The sequence below is a fragment of the Aureococcus anophagefferens genome, assembly GCF_000186865.1.
Source record: "Aureococcus anophagefferens unplaced genomic scaffold AURANscaffold_1, whole genome shotgun sequence".
Taxonomy (NCBI): Eukaryota; class Pelagophyceae; order Pelagomonadales; family Pelagomonadaceae; genus Aureococcus; species Aureococcus anophagefferens.
The window spans coordinates 1120123-1139643 of record NW_008705561.1 but is presented as its reverse complement, the minus strand read 5'-3'; the positions used below and the strand labels follow the sequence as shown (position 1 = coordinate 1139643).

The window sequence follows — 19521 nt, the reverse complement described above, 5'->3', positions numbered from 1 at the left end:
CTGGCGCGGGCCCGTCGGCGAGGCCTTCCCCTGCGGCTGCGCGGACTCGATGCGGAACGGCGTCCGGTCGACGGCCGACGGGTCGCGGCTCTACGCGCTCGAGCCCCTCATGGACAAGTACGAGATCCAGGTCTACCTGACGGGCCACGAGCACAACTACGAGCGGCTCTACCCCATGCTCAACGGGTCCTGGACGACGTCCTACGACAGGCCGGGCAAGCCCGTGCACGTGCTCACGGGCGCGGGCGGCGCCTACTCGAAGGACCCCTTCGGCCCCGAGGCGCCCTGGGACGCGGCGCGGTCCTCGGAGTGGTCCTACTCCGACATCGTCGTCAACAGGACCCACTTCTCCCTGAAGCAGCGCCTCAACACGAACTCGACCGTCATCGACGCCTTCGTCCTCGTCCGCTAGCCGGCGTCCGGGCGCGCGGCCGCGGCGCGCGCGGCGGGACACGTTACGATGAGCGAGGCGCACCTCGCCTCTCACCCGTATTCGGCCTCGAGCATGAGCGTCGCGAGGGAGGCCGTCGAGTAGGGCTTCTTCGTGCGCTTGCCCGGCTCGACGGACGGCTCGAAGACCGACTCCTCGAGCGTCTGCTCGTCGTCGTCGTCGTCGGCCCTGTGCGTGTAGTTGGTGTAGTTCTCCTCGCTGTAGAGCTGGCCCAGGGACGCCTGCTGGATGCGCTTCTTGTCCCGCGCCGCCATGTCGCGGTTGGGCTTGATGTCCGGCAGCGCGCGGACGCGCTCCTTGATCGTGTTCCGCAGGTCCGACGTCATGCGGCCGTCGGGCCGCATGAAGGCGGGCGTCGGCGCCGACATCTCGCTCATGAGGCCCGTGTGGCTCAGGTCCGGGATGACGCGCGGCACGTTCTTCAGACGCCGCCAGACGGCCGTGTCGGGGTGCGGCAGGTGCGTCATGGTCGTGATCTTGTCCATGTAGGGCCCGCGCGTCCGCCGGATGCGCACGGCGGGCGCCGCATGGAGCTCGGGGTCGAAGAGCAGCGTCGCCGCCGGCAGGGGCTGCCTCGCGGACTGGTCCGCGGCCATAACGTGGGCGCCGCCGGGAGCGCGGGGCAGCTCTCCGAGACGATGGCAGCGCTAGCACATCATACCCAGGTCTAAAGTGTCGTCAATGTCAAAGGCATCGTTGCCTGGCTCCCGATCGAATCGATGCTTCTGTGATTTGGGGCTGCCCGCAAAGACCATGAGCAGCCTGCTCGCGCTTCCCATGAGCGAGACGTACACGAACGCCGCGCCGTCGCACGGCCCGAGCGGCATCTACGCCTGGCGGTCCGCGACCTACGCGCTCGTCGGCGCCGACGGCGCGGAGATCGCCTCGTGTCGCTGCGACGTGCTCCATGCCTCGGGCGACATCGTCGCGAAGAGGCTCGCCTACGCCGGCGGCCCGAGCCTCGACGTCCAGGAGCTGCGGCCGACGGCGCGCGGCTCCGGCACGGGCCACGCGCTCTGGCCCGGAGCGATCGCGCTCTCGCTGCGGCTCCACGGCGGCGGCCTCGCCGGCGCGGCGTCCGTCGTCGAGCTCGGCTGCGGAGGGACGGCCCTCCCCGGCTGCTACGCCGCGCGCGCGCTGCCCAGCGCGCGCGTCACCCTCACGGACGGCGCCGCGGAGCTGCTGCCGGCGATCCGCGCGGCCGCCGCGCGCTGCGGCGCCGCGGCGACCGTCGCCGGCCACGCCTACGGGTCCGGCGCCGGCGGCTTCGACAGCGTCGCGGGCGCGGCCTACGCGCCGCCGGCGCCCGCGGACCTCGTGCTCGGCGCGGAGATCGCGTACCGGGCCGAGGACGCGGCCGCGCTCGCGGACGAGCTCCCGCGGCGGCTCACACCGGGCGGCCGCGCGGTGCTCTGCTCCGCCGCGCTGCGCCGGCCGCTCGCGGCGGCCGCCGCGCTGCTCCGGAGCCGGGGCCTGGGCGTCTCGGAGGAGGTCCTCGAGCTCCGCGTCGCGGCGGACGACGCGCCGCGCGAGGTCCACGCGTTCCGCTTCGTCACGGTCGTTCGGGAGTCATCTTAGTGTTGCAATGGGGGCTACTCCTGCGCCTCGGGTACCTCGGGCATGGGCTCCACGGGGTCCTTGGCCTCCTCGGGCCGCGCCGACGGCCGCGTCTTCGGCGTCACGGCGTTGGCCCGCTTCGCCTTGATGTCGCGGACGCGGCGCTGCAGGGGCGTGATCTTGCGCGCGGCGGCCCAGTCGACGAACTCGCGCGAGACCCCCAGGTCGCCCGCGCCGACGTCCACGCCCGCCGCCCTGAGCACGGCCTCCGTCCGCGGCGAGTTCTTCGCGTCGCTCGCGCGGCGCTTGCGGCCGGTCTCCTTCTTCTTCTTCTTGCGGCAGAGGCAGCGGATCGGGTTCAGCAGCGCCACGAACAGGAACATCATGAAGCCCGCGTGCAGGCCCAGCGTGCCCCAGAACGTCTTCGGGAGCGTGATGTCCGGGATGAGGAAGAAGACGCCCACGACGCAGACGAGCATCTCGTCGATGACCGCCCCCTGGACGTCCTCCTGGAGGATGATGAGGACGCCCGCGGCCACGGCGAAGACGGCCGCGTAGAGGGGCTGGCGCCAGAAGAGCGTCCGGTTCGAGATGCTCTCGATCTCCGCGGGATCCCAGCGCGCGCAGCGCGCGCGGAATTGCCGGTTCTCCTCCTTGTGGCGGCCGTCGGCGGCGAAGCTCTCGAGCGCGAGCCGCGTGCCCGTCGCCGTGTTGGAGAGCACGGCCTCGCGGCGCGCGCGGTTCCGCACGGTCGTCCGCCGGTCCCGGAGCGCCGACGACGCGTCGCGGTAGTCGATGCGGCTCGCCATGGCCGGCGCCTTGGCCGGGTGGCGGCGCAGCAACAACGCCGAGGCCCGGTCCGCGAGCGGCGTCCGGTAGGGGAAGTCGACCGTCGCCGCGGGATCGCCCTTGTGCTTCATGACGGGGCTCAGCGCGCCGGGCAGGAAGACGTTGAGCACCAAAATCTCCAGGGGCTCGAAGACGACGATGGTGATGATCTGGGCGAACATGGTCATGCGCCACCAGAGCCGCACGGCCGACGCGCCCGCGCCGGGCGTGTTCCGCACGCTCAGCGTGTACGCGAGCGTCCACCACATGAGGTAGATGGCCAGGAAGAAGAGGGCGATGGCGCAGGCGGCCTTCTGCCAGCGCTCCACGGGCTCGGCCTCCTCCTCGGCGGAGAAGTCGACCTCGTAGAGCTGGCGGTAGAGCGCGTCCTGCACCGGGTCCAGGACCTCGAGCCGCGTGAAGACGAGCATCTGCTTCTCGCAGTCTTTAGTGGTTGCGCAGTTCAGCAAGATGGGCTCCCACTCGCAGGCCTGGGCGTGGAGCCGCAGGCACGCGCGGTAGCAGGCCTTGACGAAGACGCCGTCGCCGACCTTATCGCGGCCCGGGTAGTCCGAGGCCAGCTTCCTCCGCACGCGTTTGAGCTGCCGCGCGAGCTTCTGCGACTGCTTGGCGTCGCTCGCGTCCCGGGCCGCGTCGTCGATGGCGTCGTCGAGCTCCTGGAAGCGCGCGAGCACGGCGAGCACGAAGGGCACGCACGCGGCGCGCGCCGCGTCGAACCAGTCCTCGTCCATGTTCGCCGCTCGCTTCACGCTCCCGGGCGCGAGGGGCCGCCGCGCCCGCTTGGCCAACGCGAGCTCCACGGCATCGAGGTGCCGGCCCATGGACGCCGCCAGCGCGTCGAAGTCGGCCTGCTTCGCGGCCTCGAGCGCGACCTTGGACTCGCGGATGCTCGCCGCGCCGGTCGCGGCCGCGGCCGACGCGCGGCTCGGCGCCTCGGCGTCCTTGGCGGGAGCTTCCACGAGGAGCTTCCTGCCCGACGCGCGGAGCTTCGGCGCCTGCTTCTTCTCCGGGGATGCGTCGCTCGGCGCGACGGCGGCGCCGGGCTGCCGCGTGGGCGCGAGGAGGTAGTTGTTGAAGCACCACTCGAAGAACTTGACCGTCGGCACGATGATGAACGTCGTGAGGATGACGACCTGGATCATGGACCCGTCGAGCCAGGCGCCCCCCGTGTCCGGCGGCACGTAGGTGCACTGCTCCGTGAGCAGGTTGAAGCGGCAGACCTGCTCGTCCTTCGTGTACGGGTGGCGGATGCCCTCGCAGGCGTCGGGGTCCTTGTGGAACTTGTCCTGGTCGCAGAGGCCCGTCGGGTAGGCGTAGGAGCCCCCCACGGCCTCGGCGAACATGACCGTGACCCAGTCCAGGGGCAGCAGCAAGACGCGGAGCCACCGCGGCTCGGCCTCGTCGAACCAGAGCCACGCGAGGTGGAGGTGGTTGTCGAGGATCGCGAGGTACCACTTGTAGCCCCAGTTCTCGACGACGACCTCCTCCATGGACTCCTCGACGAAGTCGTGCTGGTCGCCGAGCCGCAGCGGCGCCTCGTCCGCCGCCGGCGCGACCTCGGCGGCGTTCGCGGCGGCGTCCTTCCTGTCCGCCCAGACCGCGTAGGCCAGGAAAACGGCGGTGAGGCCGAAGATGACGGCGTAGGTGTAGACCAGCAACAGGTTCTTCGTGAAGACTTCCGGGGACAGGCCGTCGGCCATCATCGACGCGTAGTAGCCCGCGACGGCCTCGGTGCTCGCGGACATGTCGAAGGACGTCGACGGCGGGATGTAGGGGCAGACGCAGGTGATGTTGACGTCGTTGGACCGGTCGATGTCCGCGGCGCAGAGGTCCGCGTCCCAGTAGTCGAGCGACTCGTCGTACGTGAGGCACTGGTCCACGGTGTTGACGGTGCAGTTCACCGTGAGCTCGTCGTAGGTGCCCGCGCACACGAGGCTGATGGGCTCCGCGGCGCCGCTGCACGTCGCGTTCTCCCGGCCCGTCCACTTGTCGACGCCCCAGCGCTGGTCCAGGTCGCCCTCCGCGCACTGGAGGAAGTAGCTCTCGTTCGTGCCCCGCCACGAATCGAGCGCCTTGTCGCGGCGGAGGACGAAGACGTAGGACCCGTCCATGTCGAGGTTCAGGGAATTCAGGTTCCCCGCGGCGCTCGCCGACTGGCCCGAATTGCCGCCGCCGACGCCGGCCGACGAGCCCTTGGACTTGGCGAGGCGCCGCCGCGCGTCGCCGAACGCGCCCGCGCGGCTCAACCGGCGCCGCCGGCCGCCGACGGTGGCGAAGACGGCCGTGCGGATGGGCGTCGTCGTGAAGTTGAGGGACGTCGCGTTCGCGCCGGAGGAGCCGACGACGTTGGCGCCGTACTGGGCGAGCTGCATGTCCACGGCCGTCGCGTTCGCCGTCTCCTCCGCGGACGTCTGGGGCAGCGCCATCTGCGCGGCCTGGACGCCCGCGGCCATCTCCGCGGCCGTGAGCGGCGCGGCGAGGGCCTCGCCCTCGGGCGCGTCGGCGTCGAGGCGCCGGCCGCCGAGCTTCAGGTTCTCGGACACCGCCGTGACCGGCGACTCGCCCGGGACCGCGGAGAGGAGCATGGCCTCGGTGACGTCGTCCGTCGCGCTCGCCATGACCGTGCCCGTCGTCGCGTCGCCGCCGGACGACGTCGTCAGCCGGCGGCCGCTCCGCAGGTGGCGCACGGCCGTCAGCCGCCGCCGCCGGAGCGGCGTCTCGGGGCACGCGTCCGCGTCGACGTAGGACGACAGCGACGCGACGAGCGCGTCCGCCGTGCCGTCCACCAGGCCCTCCGTCGTCGCGTCGGACGCGAGCGTGAGCGTCGCCGACTGCGCGTCGCCTACGGAGCCGCTCTCGGCCATCTCGCACGGCCGCGACGTCAGCAGCCCCAGGCTCGAGCTCGCCTGGTTCGCGGCGACGGCGTCGCTGTCCTGGCCCGTCATGCCGCCGGCGAGGCCCGAGAGCAGCGTCGTCGTCAGCGACAGGCGCTCGTCGTACTCGGCCTCGTCGTACTCGCACGCGTCGCCGTACCACCCCGCGTCGCAGACGCACTTCGTCTGGCACCAGCTCGCGTCGGCCACGGTGCACGCCAGGCCCTCGGGCAGCTCCGCGTAGGCCGCGGTCTTGTCGACGAAGACGCAGAAGCCCTGGCCCGTGCAGTTCGACGCGCAGGTCAGCGGCGGGTACGCGCATAAACCGGAATCGCAGTAGCCGCTGTCGCAGTCCTCGTCGCCGAAGCAGGCCTCGTCGACCGCGCAGGGCGCGCAGTCGCGGCCGCAGGTCGCGCCCTTCGTCGAGCAGGTCGCCGTCGCCGACCGGCAGGCGAAGGTCGACGGCGCCGCGGAGCCGACCGTGCCCGCGAGGCACGCGCCGCACGAGTCGGGCGCCGCGGCGCTGCAGACCTCGCGGCCGTAGTCCGCGCAGTCCAGGGAGCAGTTCGCCTTGCCCAGCAGCGTCCCCGCGGAGTTGAGCGTCTGGTAGACGGCCTCCGTGTTGCCTGTGTCGAACGCCGCGTAGAGCAGGGAATCCGTGAGGTTCGCGAGCTGCGCCGTCGTGAGCTCGCGCGTCTCGACGACGGCCGTCGCCGACGCCCTCGCCTTGGCGCCGTACTGGTCGACGACGTAGGCGATGGCGACGACCTCGCGCGCGAGGTCCGTGCCCGCGGGCAGCAACGCGTCGTACGACAAGGACAGGCCCGTCTTCAGCTGGAACTCGACGCCGCCGGCCTGCGTCGCGTAGTAGAACTCGTAGGACAAGGGCAGGTCGTCGGCGTCGTCGACCCAGCCGCTCGCCGTCAGCGCGAAGACCGTCTCGAGCGTGTAGCCGCTCGCGGGCGCGACGGCCAGGGCGCCGGACGTGGGCTTCGCGTTCGCCAGGAGGTCCACGCGCGCGTAGCCCTGGAGGTTCGCGCCCGGCGTGCGGTCGTAGGCGACGAGGCGGAAGGCGTAGGACGCGCCGGGCGTCAGCGCGTCGGGCAGGAGCTTGAGGTAGCGCGCCGACGGCGTGTTCGCGGCGACGGCGATGCCCGTCGTCGGCGTCGACGCCGCGTCCGCGAGACTCGACGCCGTCGCGAGGTCGCCGGAGACGAGGACCCACTCGCAGTCGAGGGCGTTGACGTGGGACAGGCCCCCGACGAGCGTCACGGCCTCCGACGGGTTCACCTTGGGCGTCTGCACGAGCAACCGCGCGCCCACCGTCGGCAGCGACGCGACGTTGACGACCTGGACGACGGCCGCGGCCGTGTCGTTGCGCGCGGGGTTGCCCGACGCGCTCACGAAGACCGCGAAGGTGTGCTTCCGCCCCGCGGCCAGCGTCGCCGCGTCGACGGTGAAGCTCGCGGCCGTGCTCACGACGGTGCCGTTCGTCGTCCACGCGTAGTCCAAACCGACGCCCGCCGCCGTCTGGTCCGGGTCCCGCGACGGCGACGCGTCCAGCGTGAAGACCTCGGCGTTGCCCACGGCGAACTCGCCGTTGTCGACCGCGGCCTCGACGGGCGACTCGCCGACGCGGACGATGACGGACGCGCTGTTGTTCCGTCCGGCGACGTCGGCGACCGTCACGTCCAGCGCGTAGTCCGTCGCGGCGGACAGGGCGTAGGCGTCGAGGCGGAAGCGCCGCGGGTCCACGGACGTGCTCTGGACGCCCGGGAAGCCCGCGAGCGACCACGCGTACGTTAACCCGTTCGTCGACAGCGCCTGGCCGTCGCAGCCGGACACGGACGCCGCGGCGACGATCTCGAGCCGCTTGTAGCTCGCGTGCTTCTGGCTGCCGCCGCCGACGATGACGACCTCGGGGATCGCCGCGGACGACACGGACACGAGCGCCGCGGCGTCGTCGCTGCCCGTGCCGGCGAGGTAGTTCGTCAGCGACAGGCCGAAGCGCACGGACGTGTCCGCGACGCCCGCGAGGGCCTCCGCGGGCACCTCCAAGAGCGTGCTCCCCGCCGCGCCGGCGACGGCGTCGAGCATGGCCGTCTTGTTCTCGTCGCTCAACGTGTTATCGAGGAACTGTACGCTCCAGGTCACGTCCGTGAAGTCGCGGCCGCCGGAGCCCGACGACATGGCCGCGTCGACCTCGAGGCCGCCGCAGACGCCCACGGACCGCGGCGCCTCGACCACCACCTCCGGGATCAGCGGCTCGTCCGGCGGCGCGATCGTAACACTCGTCGCCGCCGCCGCGGGCCAGCACTCGCAGTACCACGGGTCGTCCTCGTAGGGGCAGGCGGCGCGGATCTCCTCCCAGACGAGCGTCGCCGCGTCCCCCGGGAGCACGGTGGCGCCGTTCTCGAGCGTCGCGACGACGACGCTCGCCGTCTGCCACTCGCAGGACGCGTCGGCCGCGCCGGGGAAGTCGACGAGCTCGTCGCAGGGCACCTCGCCCTCGAGCCACCCAAAGTCCGTGTCCTTGTCGAACGCGACGAGGAGCTGGCCGCCCGTGCCGGAGAATTTCGCGGACGTGAGCACGGGCGCGGCGCCCAGCGACTCGTCACACGACGTCACCTCGGGGAAGTAGTAGAAGTCGTCGTCGAAGAAGTCGTAGGCGAAGTCGTCGTAGACGTACTCGTAGCCGAAGTCGTCGCCGCCGTAGAAGTCGTCGCCGCCGTAGCCGTAGCCCTCGTAGCCGTAGTCGCCGCCGTAGCCGTATTCTCCTCCGTAGCCGTAGCCGTCTCCGCCATAGCCGTATTCTCCTCCGTAGCCGTAGCCATCGCCGCCGTAGCCGTAGCCGTAGCCGTCGCCGCCGTAGCCGTATTCTCCTCCGTAGCCGTAGCCGTCGCCGCCATAGCCGTAGCCGTCGCCGCCGTAGCCGTAGCCGCCGCCGCCGTAGCCGTAGCCGTCGCCGCCGTAGCCGTAGCCATCGCCGCCGTAGCCGTAGCCGCCGCCGCCGTAGCCGTAGCCGTCGCCGCCGTAGCCGTAGCCATCGCCGCCGTAGCCGTAGCCGTCGCCGCCGTAGCCGTAGCCGCCTCCGTCGTCACCGCCGCCGTAGCCGTAGCCCCCTCCGTCGTCACCGCCGCCGTAGCCGTAGCCCCCTCCGTCGTCACCGCCGCCGTAGCCGTAGCCGCCTCCGTCGTCACCGCCGCCGTAGCCGTAGCCGCCTCCGTCGTCACCGCCGCCGTAGCCGTAGCCGCCTCCGTCGTCGGCGCCGCCGCCGTAGCTGCCGCCATCGTCCGAGCCGCCGCCGTAGCTGCCACCGTCGTCCGAGCCGCCGCCGTAGCTGCCACCGTCGTCCGAGCCGCCGCCGTAGCTGCCACCGTCGTCCGAGCCGCCGCCATAGCTGCCGCCGTCGTCCGAGCCGCCGCCATAGCTGCCACCACCGTCGTCGTTTGCGACGACGCTGCCGCCATCATCGCCCGCGCTGCCGCCGTCGTCGTTCGACGAATAGCTCGTGCCGCCATCGTCGTTCGACGCGCTTCCGCCGTCGTCGTTCGACGAATAGCTCGTACCGCCGTCGTCGTTCGAGGCGCTGCCGCCGTCGTCGTTCGAGGCGCTGCCGCCGTCGTCGTTCGACGAATAGCTCGTGCCGCCGTCGTCGTTCGAAGCACTGGATCCGTCGTCGTTCGAGGCGCTGCCGCCGTCGTCGTTCGAGGCGCTGGAGCCGTCGTCGTTCGATGCGCTGCCGCCGTCGTCGTTCGAGGCGCTGGAGCCGTCGTCGTTCGACGAATAGCTCGTGCCGCCGTCGTCGTTCGACGAATAGCTCGTGCCGCCGTCGTCGTTCGACGAATAGCTCGTGCCGCCGTCGTCGCTCGCACCGTACCCATAGCCGTAGTCCTCGAGGCGCCGCTCTAGAGCTGCCCATTTCGCGAGGCGCCGCTCCTCTGTCCTCTGCGTCAACGAGCGCGTGCTCGTCGCGGCACCGACGTAGCATAGCAGGAGGACCAAGGCTGCCGCCATGGCCGGCTGCCCAACTCCAAGAGCGGGGCAGCGCGTCGTCGACGCGCAACTCCCTCTCTGATCTCGCCGGACTGCAAAAAAGCAAGGGGATCTGTATCTAGACTGGGGTGGGTGCTTCACGGGACTGGGCCACGGGAGCTGTGTCCGTCGTTTCTTTCGAAGCAGCCCATTTTGGGACGGCCGTCCATGGGGCTCCCCGGGGCCGGCGCCTGGCGCGGCGCGTCGCCCCCGGTCCCTGGACGAACCTGGCGAAGCCGCTTCGCTGCGGGCGTCGATGCGGCGACGCACGGGCTGCGTCCGTCTCCTCGAAATCGGTTCTGGCGGTCCACGGTCGCGGCAGGTGCGGGCCTCGTTCCGCTTTTCGCCGTCCGCCCATCCCAACCCCTTCCCCCGGGGCCTCCGCGAAAAAACGGAACGAGGCGACCTATTGCTGGCGCAGCAGACGTTCGGGCTCCGGACCGCGGCGCGGCGCCGGTTCTTGAGAGGAGGCCAGATCAACGACTTCTGACTCTGTGGTCAGACCCGCGCAACCGGAGGCGCGTGGGGTGTCTATGAACGATCTCCGACGCTGAGCTGCGCCCGGGAGCGCCAGAAACGGGTCTGGAGGGGGCCGAACTACCCATTTTACCCCTCAAAACGACTCGTTCTCAGCTCCACGCAATCGGTTTCGCGTCGCGTCTCTTCCGACGGACAGACCTCGTTCGTCCCCCCGAGAGTCGCCTTGGGGGCCATGCACGCTAGGGTCGTCGTGCGGCGCTATGGGGCTGCAAGTGGTGATTTCACGCCCATCGCAGCCCATGAGACGCCCACGGCGCTTTCGTCCGTAGCCACGAAATCTGGAGTAACTTGGTTTATTGAGCGTCGAACCGGACAGAGCTCGCGCGGCCGTCAATCGTTTAGTTGCATCCCCAGGCTTAATAGAGTTCCCCTTGAAAAAAGCCAAGACTTTCAATTTGACCCTCAACGGTACTAGAAGTACGCTCTTGGTGATTGTTTTACCTCATGTGCGGCGCGCGTGGCGCGAAGCGTGGCGGTGCGGCCGCGTCGGCGGGCTCGTGTCGGCGGGCACGGGGGGAGGACCCCCGAGACGCCCGTGGGGTGTCGGCCCCGGGCCGGCGGGGGCTCTCGCGAGCCCCCGGGTCCGGCCCGGGGCGTCATTGTCCGATCGGGAGCGTCGCCGGCGCGGCTGCGGTGCGTCTTCTCATCGCCGCCGCGGCCGCGGCGAGGCGCTTAGAGCTTCGGGAGGACGTTCTCCACGAGCGACGCGCTCGGGTCGTCGTCGCCGGCGGGGTCGCCCTTGGCGTAGCTCACGTAGAGCTGCTCGAGCGTGCCGTCGTTGAAGACGGCGGCGTAGCGCTTCGAGCGCACGTAGCCGAGCTGGGGCGGCACCTCGTCCGCGGGCATCGCGAGGCCCATGGCCTCGGTGAACTTGCAGCCGGGGTCCGCGAGCATGGTCACGAGGCTCTTGGGCTTGACGTTCATCTTGTCGGACCAGGCCTCCATGACCGCCGCGTCGTTGACGCAGTAGACGAGGATCTCGTCGATTCCCTTGGCCTTGAGCTCGTCCTCCTTGCTCATGTACCCGGGAACCTGCGAGCGACCGCGGCTCGGTTTCGACGCGCGCGGGAGGCGCAAACGACGCGACGCGGCGAAGGCGCGCCTGCGCGCCGGTTCAGGTCGGCGTGAACGCCCCGGGGAGGCCCAGGACGATCGTTTTTTTGCCGGCGAGGCGCGCGGGCACGTCGATCGTGTCGAAGGGGAACTCCTTCACGAGGACCGTGTCGGCGGGCACCGAATCGCCGACGGCGATGTTGGTCACCGTCGTCGCGCGCGCGCCGGAGCGCGACGGCGCGAAGGCCGAGGCAGCGGGGAGGAGCGCTAGCGCGAGGGCGAGCTTCATCACGAGAGCTGGCGTGTCCACACCGAGCTTCAATGCGACGAGCCACTGAGTAGTTCGGCACCATGAAGTGTTGCAGCTATGGGGGCCGGATTACCGGGTAATGCCCGGGAGGCCTCGGTAATTACCGGTAATTACCGGGTAATTACCGCAGAAGGGTAATTACCCGGTAATCAGGGCGTCCGCGGACGGCTAGAGGCGGTATGGCGGCTCGAAAGGACCACCGCGAACCCGCGTGTCGACCGAATTCTCTTTTAGGTGGCTTCCACGCGACAACGCCGGCGGCGCGCTACGGCGTGGGGGGCGTCGCCCGGCGCGCCCGTCGCGACGTCGCGACGAGCAGCCGCTCGGTCGCGGTTTCGCGCCGCGCGTCGACCGCGATGCGAAACACGACCGCGACGGGCCGCGACGCTCGGATCGTCAGCCACGTGTACTAGCGGACCGCGGCCTGTACGCGGATTACCCGGTATCGAATTATGGCACCGGGTAATTACCGGTAATTACCGGTAATTACCATTACCGGTAATATACCGCCAAATTACTCCGGCGGCTATAGTTGCAGCCGAAGAAGACGCGACGCGCGCGCCGTCGCGCGCGGCCGGAGCTCGTGGTCGTGGTTTGCGTACGGTCTCGCCAGGCAGCCGCCGCGGCAACGCGCCCGCGCCGTGGTTGGTTGGCTGCTGCAAGCTGCCGCTCGCGCCGCCGAAGGCGCCGCTGGGTGGAAAGGGAAGACCTGCCCCCCAGGACTACAGAGACAAAGGCCCATGTTATTGTTTCCGACGACAGCAAGATTCTTGAGCTTGTTGTAGGCCTTGTTGACCGGCACGTGCTCCACGTAGTCATATATGTGGGCGACATCATCCATGGACGCCGCCATGTTAGGTCATGTTGATGACCTCGAGCCTTCTGCTCAGAGGCTCCCTCACTCGTTTCACAATAGCATGCGTCTCCATGTCCAACCAGCTCGAGACCATCTTCATGCCCATGTTCCAGAAGGCGTTCGAGGCGCGGTCGGAGGGCGAGACGCAGTGTCCCTCGTCGCGCCGCGCGCACGGCCTCGTCGGCCGCGGCCCGCAGCGCCGCGTCGCGCTCGCCGATGACGCGGCCATCGCCGACGCCTCCGTCGCGCCAGGCCCAGGCCTTCGCCGCGCAGCATGGCACCTGCTTTACGCAGCATGCCCTAGCCGCCGCGGCCTGGCCGCGACGCGACGAGACGACGGGCCGCCAAACCCCGGCCACATCCAGCTCTGGAGCCAGCACAGGCGTGATGATGACGATCCCGCACCGCCTCGCGCTGGCCGCGCTGCTAGCGACGGCCGCGGCCCTCGTGGGCCCGCGCATCACCACGCGCACAGTCGCACACACGCGCCGCGGCGTCGTCGTGCAGCTCTTCGACAAGTTCGACGCCGAGGCCGTCAATGTCTTGATGTACGCCCAGCAGGAGACGCGCAAGGCCGGGCTGTCCGAGGTGGGCACGGAGCAGGTCCTGCTGGGCGTGCTGCAGTGCCCCGAGAACGCCAAGGCCGCCCTGGAGGACGCCGGCGCGACGCTCGAGGGCGCGCGCGCGCAGATCGGCGGAAAAAAGGGCGGCGTCGTCGGCGACGTCGCGGAGCTGTTCCGGCGCGAGGAGGAGCCCCTGCCCTTCACGGGGCGGTCCAAGGCGGCGTTCAAGGTCGCCGTGGAGGAGGCCGCGGCGCTCAAGACCGAGGAGGTGCGCAGCGAGCACCTGCTGCTCGCGCTGCTCCGCGACGCCGACTCCGAGGCCGTCGTCGTGCTCAACAACATGGACATCGACGTGCCCGCGCTCGCCAAGCAGGTCGAGAAGGACGCGAAGCGCGCCAAGGGCGAGCTCGTGGGCGTCGGCGGCGGCGACGACAAGCCGACGACGCTCGCGTCGTGCGGCGTCGACTTGACGGAGTTGGCGCGCAACGGCGAGCTCGACCCCATGATCGGGCGCCAGGACGTCGTCAAGCGGGTCGTGCAGATCCTGTTGCGGCGGCGCAAGTCGAACCCCTGCCTCGTGGGCGACCCGGGCGTCGGCAAGACGGCCATCGCGGAGGGCCTCGCGCAGCGCATCGCCGACGGCGACGTGCCCAAGAAGCTGCTGGGCAAGCGCGTGCACACGCTCGAGATGGCCATGCTCGTCGCCGGCACCAAGTACCGCGGCGAGTTCGAGGAGCGCCTCCAGTCCGTCATCGCCGAGGCGACGGAGGAGGGCGACACGATCCTCTTCATCGACGAACTGCATACCTTAGTCGGCGCGGGCGCGGCGGACGGCGCCATCGACGCGGGCAACATCCTCAAGCCGGCCCTGGCTCGGAGCGGGCTCCAGGTCATGGGCGCGACGACGGTCGGCGAGTACCGCAAGCACGTCGAGAAGGACCCGGCGCTGGAGCGGCGGTTCCAGCCGGTGGACGTCGCGGAGCCGTCCGTCGAGGAGACCGTGGAGATCCTCGAGGGCCTGCGCGAGGACTACCAGGACTTCCACGACGTCACCTACAGCGACCTCGCCCTCGCGGCGGCGGCGACCTACGGCGACCGCTACGTCAACGACCGCTTCCTCCCGGACAAGGCCATCGACCTGCTCGACGAGGCCGGCGCGCGCGCGCAGGTCCGCGCGGAGGAGGAGCAGCTCGCCGAGAGCGTCGTGAGCGAGGACGACGTCGCCGACGTCGTGTCGACGTGGACGGGCATCCCCGTCGCGAAGCTGTCGCGGCCCGAGGCGCAGAAGCTCATGGAGCTCGAGTCGGAGCTCCACGCGGACCTCGTGGGCCAGGACGCGGCCGTCGCCGCCGTGTCCCGCGCCGTGCGCCGCGCGCGCGTGGGCATGCGCGCGGAGAACAAGCCCGTCGCGTCCTTTGTGTTCGCGGGGCCCACGGGCGTCGGCAAGACGTTCGTCGCGAAGACGCTCGCGAAGACGTACTTTGGCGCGGAGTCGAACATGGTGCGCTTCGACATGAGCGAGTTCATGGAGCGCCACACCGTGTCCCGGCTGCTGGGGTCGCCGCCGGGCTACGTCGGCTTCGACGACGGCGGCCAGCTGACGAACGCGATCCGCCGCAACGGCCACACGGTGCTCCTCTTCGACGAGATCGAGAAGGCCCACCCGGACGTCTACAACATCATGCTCGGCATCTTAGACGACGGGCGGCTCACCGACGCCCAGGGCCGGACCGTCGACTTCTCGAACTGCATCGTCATCTTCACGTCGAACGTCGGGAGCCAGGCCGTCATCGACACGCTGCGGGGCGCCGAGGGCGAGCCGAGCGCGGAGATGCGAAACGCCATCAAGGTCGACGTCAACGACGCGCTGGCGTCGAACTTCCGCCCGGAGTTCCTCAACCGCCTCGACGAGATCGTCGTCTTCGACTCGCTCCTCCGGTCGCAGCTCGGGGAGATCCTCGACGGCATGCTCCGCGAGGTCGACGCGCGCGCGGCGGACAACGACCTGCAGCTCAGCGTCTCCGACGCCCTCAAGGACGCCATCATCGAGAGCGGCGCCGCCGACGCGCGCTACGGCGCGCGGCCCCTCCGCCGCGCGGTGCAGCGCTACCTCGAGGACGTCGTCGCCGAGGCTGTGCTCTCGGGCGGCGCGGACGAGACGAAACCCATCGCCTTCGACTACGACGCCAAAACCAAGGCCGTCGTCGCCACGCAGGGGCGAAAGCGGGTCTACGAAGCCGTCGTCGACAGCGCCAACTTCGGCGGCATCGAGGCGGGCGCCGACGCCGCGAAGGCGCTCGAGGGCGCCGCCGCCGCGACGGCCGCGGAGTTCTTCGCCGCGCCGCCGCCCGACGAGGACCTCGTCCTCGCCGACGTCCCGTCCCGCGGCGGCAAGTCCCGCGCCTAGGCGGGGGCCGGGTTAGAGGAGGTCGTGCACCCGCGCGTCCACGGGTGTTGACTACACCTTGCATGCATCTTCCTCTTGTCCTCGCTTCGAGCGCTTCGAGAGGTCGAGGCACCATTTGCGATGCGCGCGCTGTTCACGCTCGCTGCGCTCGGCGCGGCATGCGCCGCCGAGCTGCCGAAGATCGCCTACCTCATCGTCGCGCACGACGAGGCGACCCTGCGGTCCGCGAGCCTGCTGCTCGACGCCATCTACGACCCGGAGAACCTCTACCTCGTCCACGTCGACGCCAAGCACGCGTGGACGACGACGAAAGACGAGGCCATGAAGCCCTTCACGAAGAACCGGTCCAACGTCCAGTGGGCGCAGAGGACGGACGTGCGCTGGGGCCGCTGGTCCATGAACGAGCCCACGCTCTGGGGCATGCGCGAGGCGCTGCGCTCGCCGGTCGACTGGGACGTCTTCATCAACCTCTCCGGCGACACCTGGCCCGTGCTCACGCCGCTCTCGACGCGCAAGACGCTCGCGGCCATCAAGCACCTCAACTTCATGACGAGCGCGCCGAGCTGCCCGACGGGCCTCCGGCCGACGGGACGGCAGGAGTTCGGCGACGGCTGGCACAAGAAGCAGGCCTACCCCCACCCCATGCTCGCGGACGTGCCGGAACTGGAGGCCTTCTACGGGTCCCAGTGGATGATCCTGAGCCGCGCCTTCGCGCGGCACGTCGTCGACGAGCTCGACGCGCCCGGCACCGTCGCGCGCGAGCCCGCGTGGAAATCAACTCTTCAACCCGACTTCAGTGTTTGCGACGGTCTCGACGCGAGCTCTTTTGCTGTGCTTCGAGAACTGGATGAGAGCAATCGATTTGTCCAAAAATCAGCCGAATCGACTTCGAATTGACCGAGAGTTCTGAAAAGTTTGGCGGGGCCCCCCCAGACCGGTCGTTGATTTCCACGCAGGAACAAGCTCCGCGAGTGGTTCGTGAACGGCACGGTCGTCGTCGAGGGCGTGGGCCGCGTCAAGCCCCACATCCCGGACGAGACGTTCTTCCCCTCGGTCTTGATGGCGTCGCCCTTCCGCGACTCGGGCGCGCCGAAGCCCGTGGAGTTCTACGACGACGCGACGGGCGGAGGCGGCCGCGTCGCGATGCGCGCGTCGTTCTACGTGCGCATGGACGAGCACTACCCCTGGTCCTCGGGCAAGCAGCGCTACCGCGCGCCGGCGCTGGACAAGAAGGAGCGGCCCTGGGGGCCCTACTACCTCGGCGCGTACGACCTCGGCGACGTCCGGGACCGCCGCGCGCTCTTCGTCCGGAAGACGTCCCGGGACGTCGACGCCAACGTCTTCGCGCTCCTGCCCGTCGACGACTTCGCCCAGATCCCCGCGCTCTACTGGCCCGAGGGCGGCGGCCTGAGCATGTCCAAGCCCCAGGCCTACGCGACCGTCTCCCGCGGCGACGAGGACGGCTGCGTCCGCGTCGCCGAGTCGATCCACTGCCCGCCGGTCCACAACCTCGGGGCCGACGTCCACGAGGCCGCGCGCCTCGTGGGGGAGCTGTAACGTGTGTGTGCGCCGTCCTCCGACGTCAGGCTGACGTCGCGCGGCGCGCGCGAGGAGCGTGCCTCTTCAAGTTCAACACGATCCTCACGAAACGAGTGCGCACGGCAACGTCTCAGAGCCACAAGTGATCGCGCGCCGCCGGCGTCCCGCGACCGCCGCCCGCCGTGAACATATCACACCATGAAGCCCCCCCGAGAGCCGCGGGGTGCGACTTTCGAGCGCCCCGGCGTCGTCGCCCGGTCGGCGGGCCGGCGGCGGTCGCACCAACTGGGGTCCAGGCGACGCTTATCGTCCGTCGGCGCCCCCCTCGGAACCCCGACGCGCAGACCCCGCTCGCAGGTGTTCCCGCGCGCCTAGCATTCATTCTCACCATGCGCTTGGCCGTCGTCATCGTCGTCGGCCTCGGCCTCGCCGCCGCGAGGCCGTGCGCCGAGATCACGCGGCGAAAGAAGTGCAAAAAGAAGTCGCACCGCTGCGAATGGGACAAAAAGAAGAAGACCTGCGGCATCTCGTGCTCCGAGCTGTCCAAGGGCAAGTGCAAGAAGACCGACGGCTGCGACTACAAGAAGAAGCAGTGCAGCGCCGCCGAGATCGCGGCCGAGACCCTCGATGCCCTCGGCGACGCACCCTTCACCGTCGTCGGGGCCGTCGACTTCGCGGGTCTGACGGCCGCCGAGGCCGCCGAGGACGCGAACGCGGCGGTCCTGCTGGCCGGCTTCGAGGCGTGGGCCTGGAGCGCGGCGCTCGTCGCCATCGACATCGCGCCGACGACAAAAAAGAGGAAGAAGAAATTTACGGTGACCTACGCCGCCGCGGCGGACACGGCCCAAGGCGCTTCTGACCTCGCCACGATTCTGACGACGGGCTCGGACCACATCGTCATGGACCACGTCCTGAGCGCCACGGACTCGTCGTCCGCGTCGGGCTTCTCCGAGCTCAAGGTCGTGGCGTCGGAGCCGCCGTCGGTGTCCGTCGGCGACGAAGCCGGCGCGGTGACCGAGGGCGGCGCCGACTTCGAGGCCCCCCCCTGCGAGGACTCGGACCACTTCCGGCTCTCGGGGGACGAGTGCGCCGCCGTCGCGTCCGAGGGCCTGTGCGACGCCGAGGGCTCCGAGCGCGTCGCCGTCGCCTGCGCGAAGGCCTGCGGCCCCAACCACAACGACTTCCACGACTCGGTGACGTTCTCGTTCACGCACAAGAAGAAGCAGCGCGACTGCGCGTGGCTCGCCAAGAACAAGTGGAAGCGCAAGTGGGGCAGGATGTGCGGCTGGCACAAGGACAAGCGGGGCGCGGAGGTAGCGTCGGTCGCCTGCGCCGCATCCTGCGGCGCGTGCGCCGCGAGCGGCGCGACGACGACGGCGGCGGCGACGACGACGGCGGCGGCCGAAGGCGACGACGCGAACGCGGGCACGCCCTGCGACGACGCCAAGGGCAAGGGCTACTACGCGATCAAGGACGGGAGGCTCGTCGTCGACTTCGGGGGCAACCCCGAGGGCAAGGGCGTCCCGACGACGGGCTGCAAGGGCACGGTGCGCGGCGGCCTGCGCGTCGGCTTCGACCCGGACGGCGTCTTCGACGACGTCTCCGGCGACTTCGACATGGGCGACGTGACGGGGTTCACGGGCTCCGTGACGGTGCAGAACCTCCAAGGCACGTCGACGGCGGGCTTCGAGCGGCTCGAGCACGTCGGTCTGCATCTGACCTTCGAGGACAGCCCGGAGCACGCGGACCTGCGGGGCTTCGACGCCGTGACCTTCGTCGGCGGCAACGTCGTCATCTCCGACAACGCCAAGTTGGAGAGCATCGGCCTCGGCAAGCTCGAGCACTTCAGGCCGAACCCCGTCGGCGACAAGGTCGGCGGCGACGTCACCATATCGCGCAACCCGAGCCTCGCGACGCTCGGCGCGGCGTCGTTCGCGTCGCTGACGGAGGCGGGCTACATCTACGTCGCGGAGAACGACAAGTTGGAGACCATGGACGCCTTCAAGGCCCTCGCCTCGGTCATGAACGTCAACATCAACCACAACGCCGCGCTCGTCCGCGTCGACGGCTTCGACGAGCTCAAGGTCGTCGACGGCGAGGCGGTCTACGGCGAGGGCCAGGGCCACCTGCGTTTGGACTACAACGACGCGCTCGAGCACATCGGCGGCTTCGGCAAGCTCGAGACCATCGCGGACTTCCTCGGCGTCGTCTGCAACGACGCGATGAAGACGATCACGGGCTTCGGGAGCCTCCACAGCATCTTCGACGAGCTCGACGTCTTCGTCTGCGCGTCGACGAACCAGTGGGAGGATGTTTCCGGGTTGTCGAGGCTCGCGCACGTGACCAACGGCTGCGAGGCGGACCAGATCGTGCTGGACGCGGCGCCCGGCTGCTAGAGATAATCAGCCGCGCGCGGCGTCGAACACCCCACCATCCCCCCCCCCCCCCCCTGTCGTCTAAGCTCGTATCGGGAGCCGCGAGGTCATGA

At 70.2% G+C, this 19521-nt stretch overlaps 3 protein-coding genes across 3 annotated transcripts; 1 reads left to right on the top strand and 2 right to left on the bottom strand.

The window, feature by feature from the left end:
* Nucleotides 1–483: 483 nt before the first annotated feature.
* AURANDRAFT_70522 (hypothetical protein) lies at nt 484–9747 on the bottom strand (the record flags this gene model as incomplete). The annotated part of the gene is made up of 2 exons (XM_009034041.1): nt 484–1032; nt 2065–9747. The coding sequence occupies 2 exons, from the start codon at nt 9745–9747 to the stop codon at nt 484–486; spliced, it is 8232 nt and encodes a 2743-aa protein (XP_009032289.1).
* A 1308-nt stretch (nt 9748–11055) lies between these two features.
* Nucleotides 11056–11572, bottom strand: AURANDRAFT_15639 (hypothetical protein; the record flags this gene model as incomplete). Its single annotated transcript, XM_009034040.1, has 2 exons — nt 11056–11353; nt 11436–11572. Coding segments are annotated over 2 exons (435 nt in total), but the record flags the coding sequence as incomplete, so codon positions are not given.
* Nucleotides 11573–13031: 1459 nt separating this feature from the next.
* On the top strand, nt 13032–15293 carry AURANDRAFT_375 (hypothetical protein; the record flags this gene model as incomplete). The annotated part of the gene is made up of 1 exon (XM_009033835.1): nt 13032–15293. A coding segment is annotated over one exon (2262 nt), but the record flags the coding sequence as incomplete, so codon positions are not given.
* Nucleotides 15294–19521: the final 4228 nt, after the last annotated feature.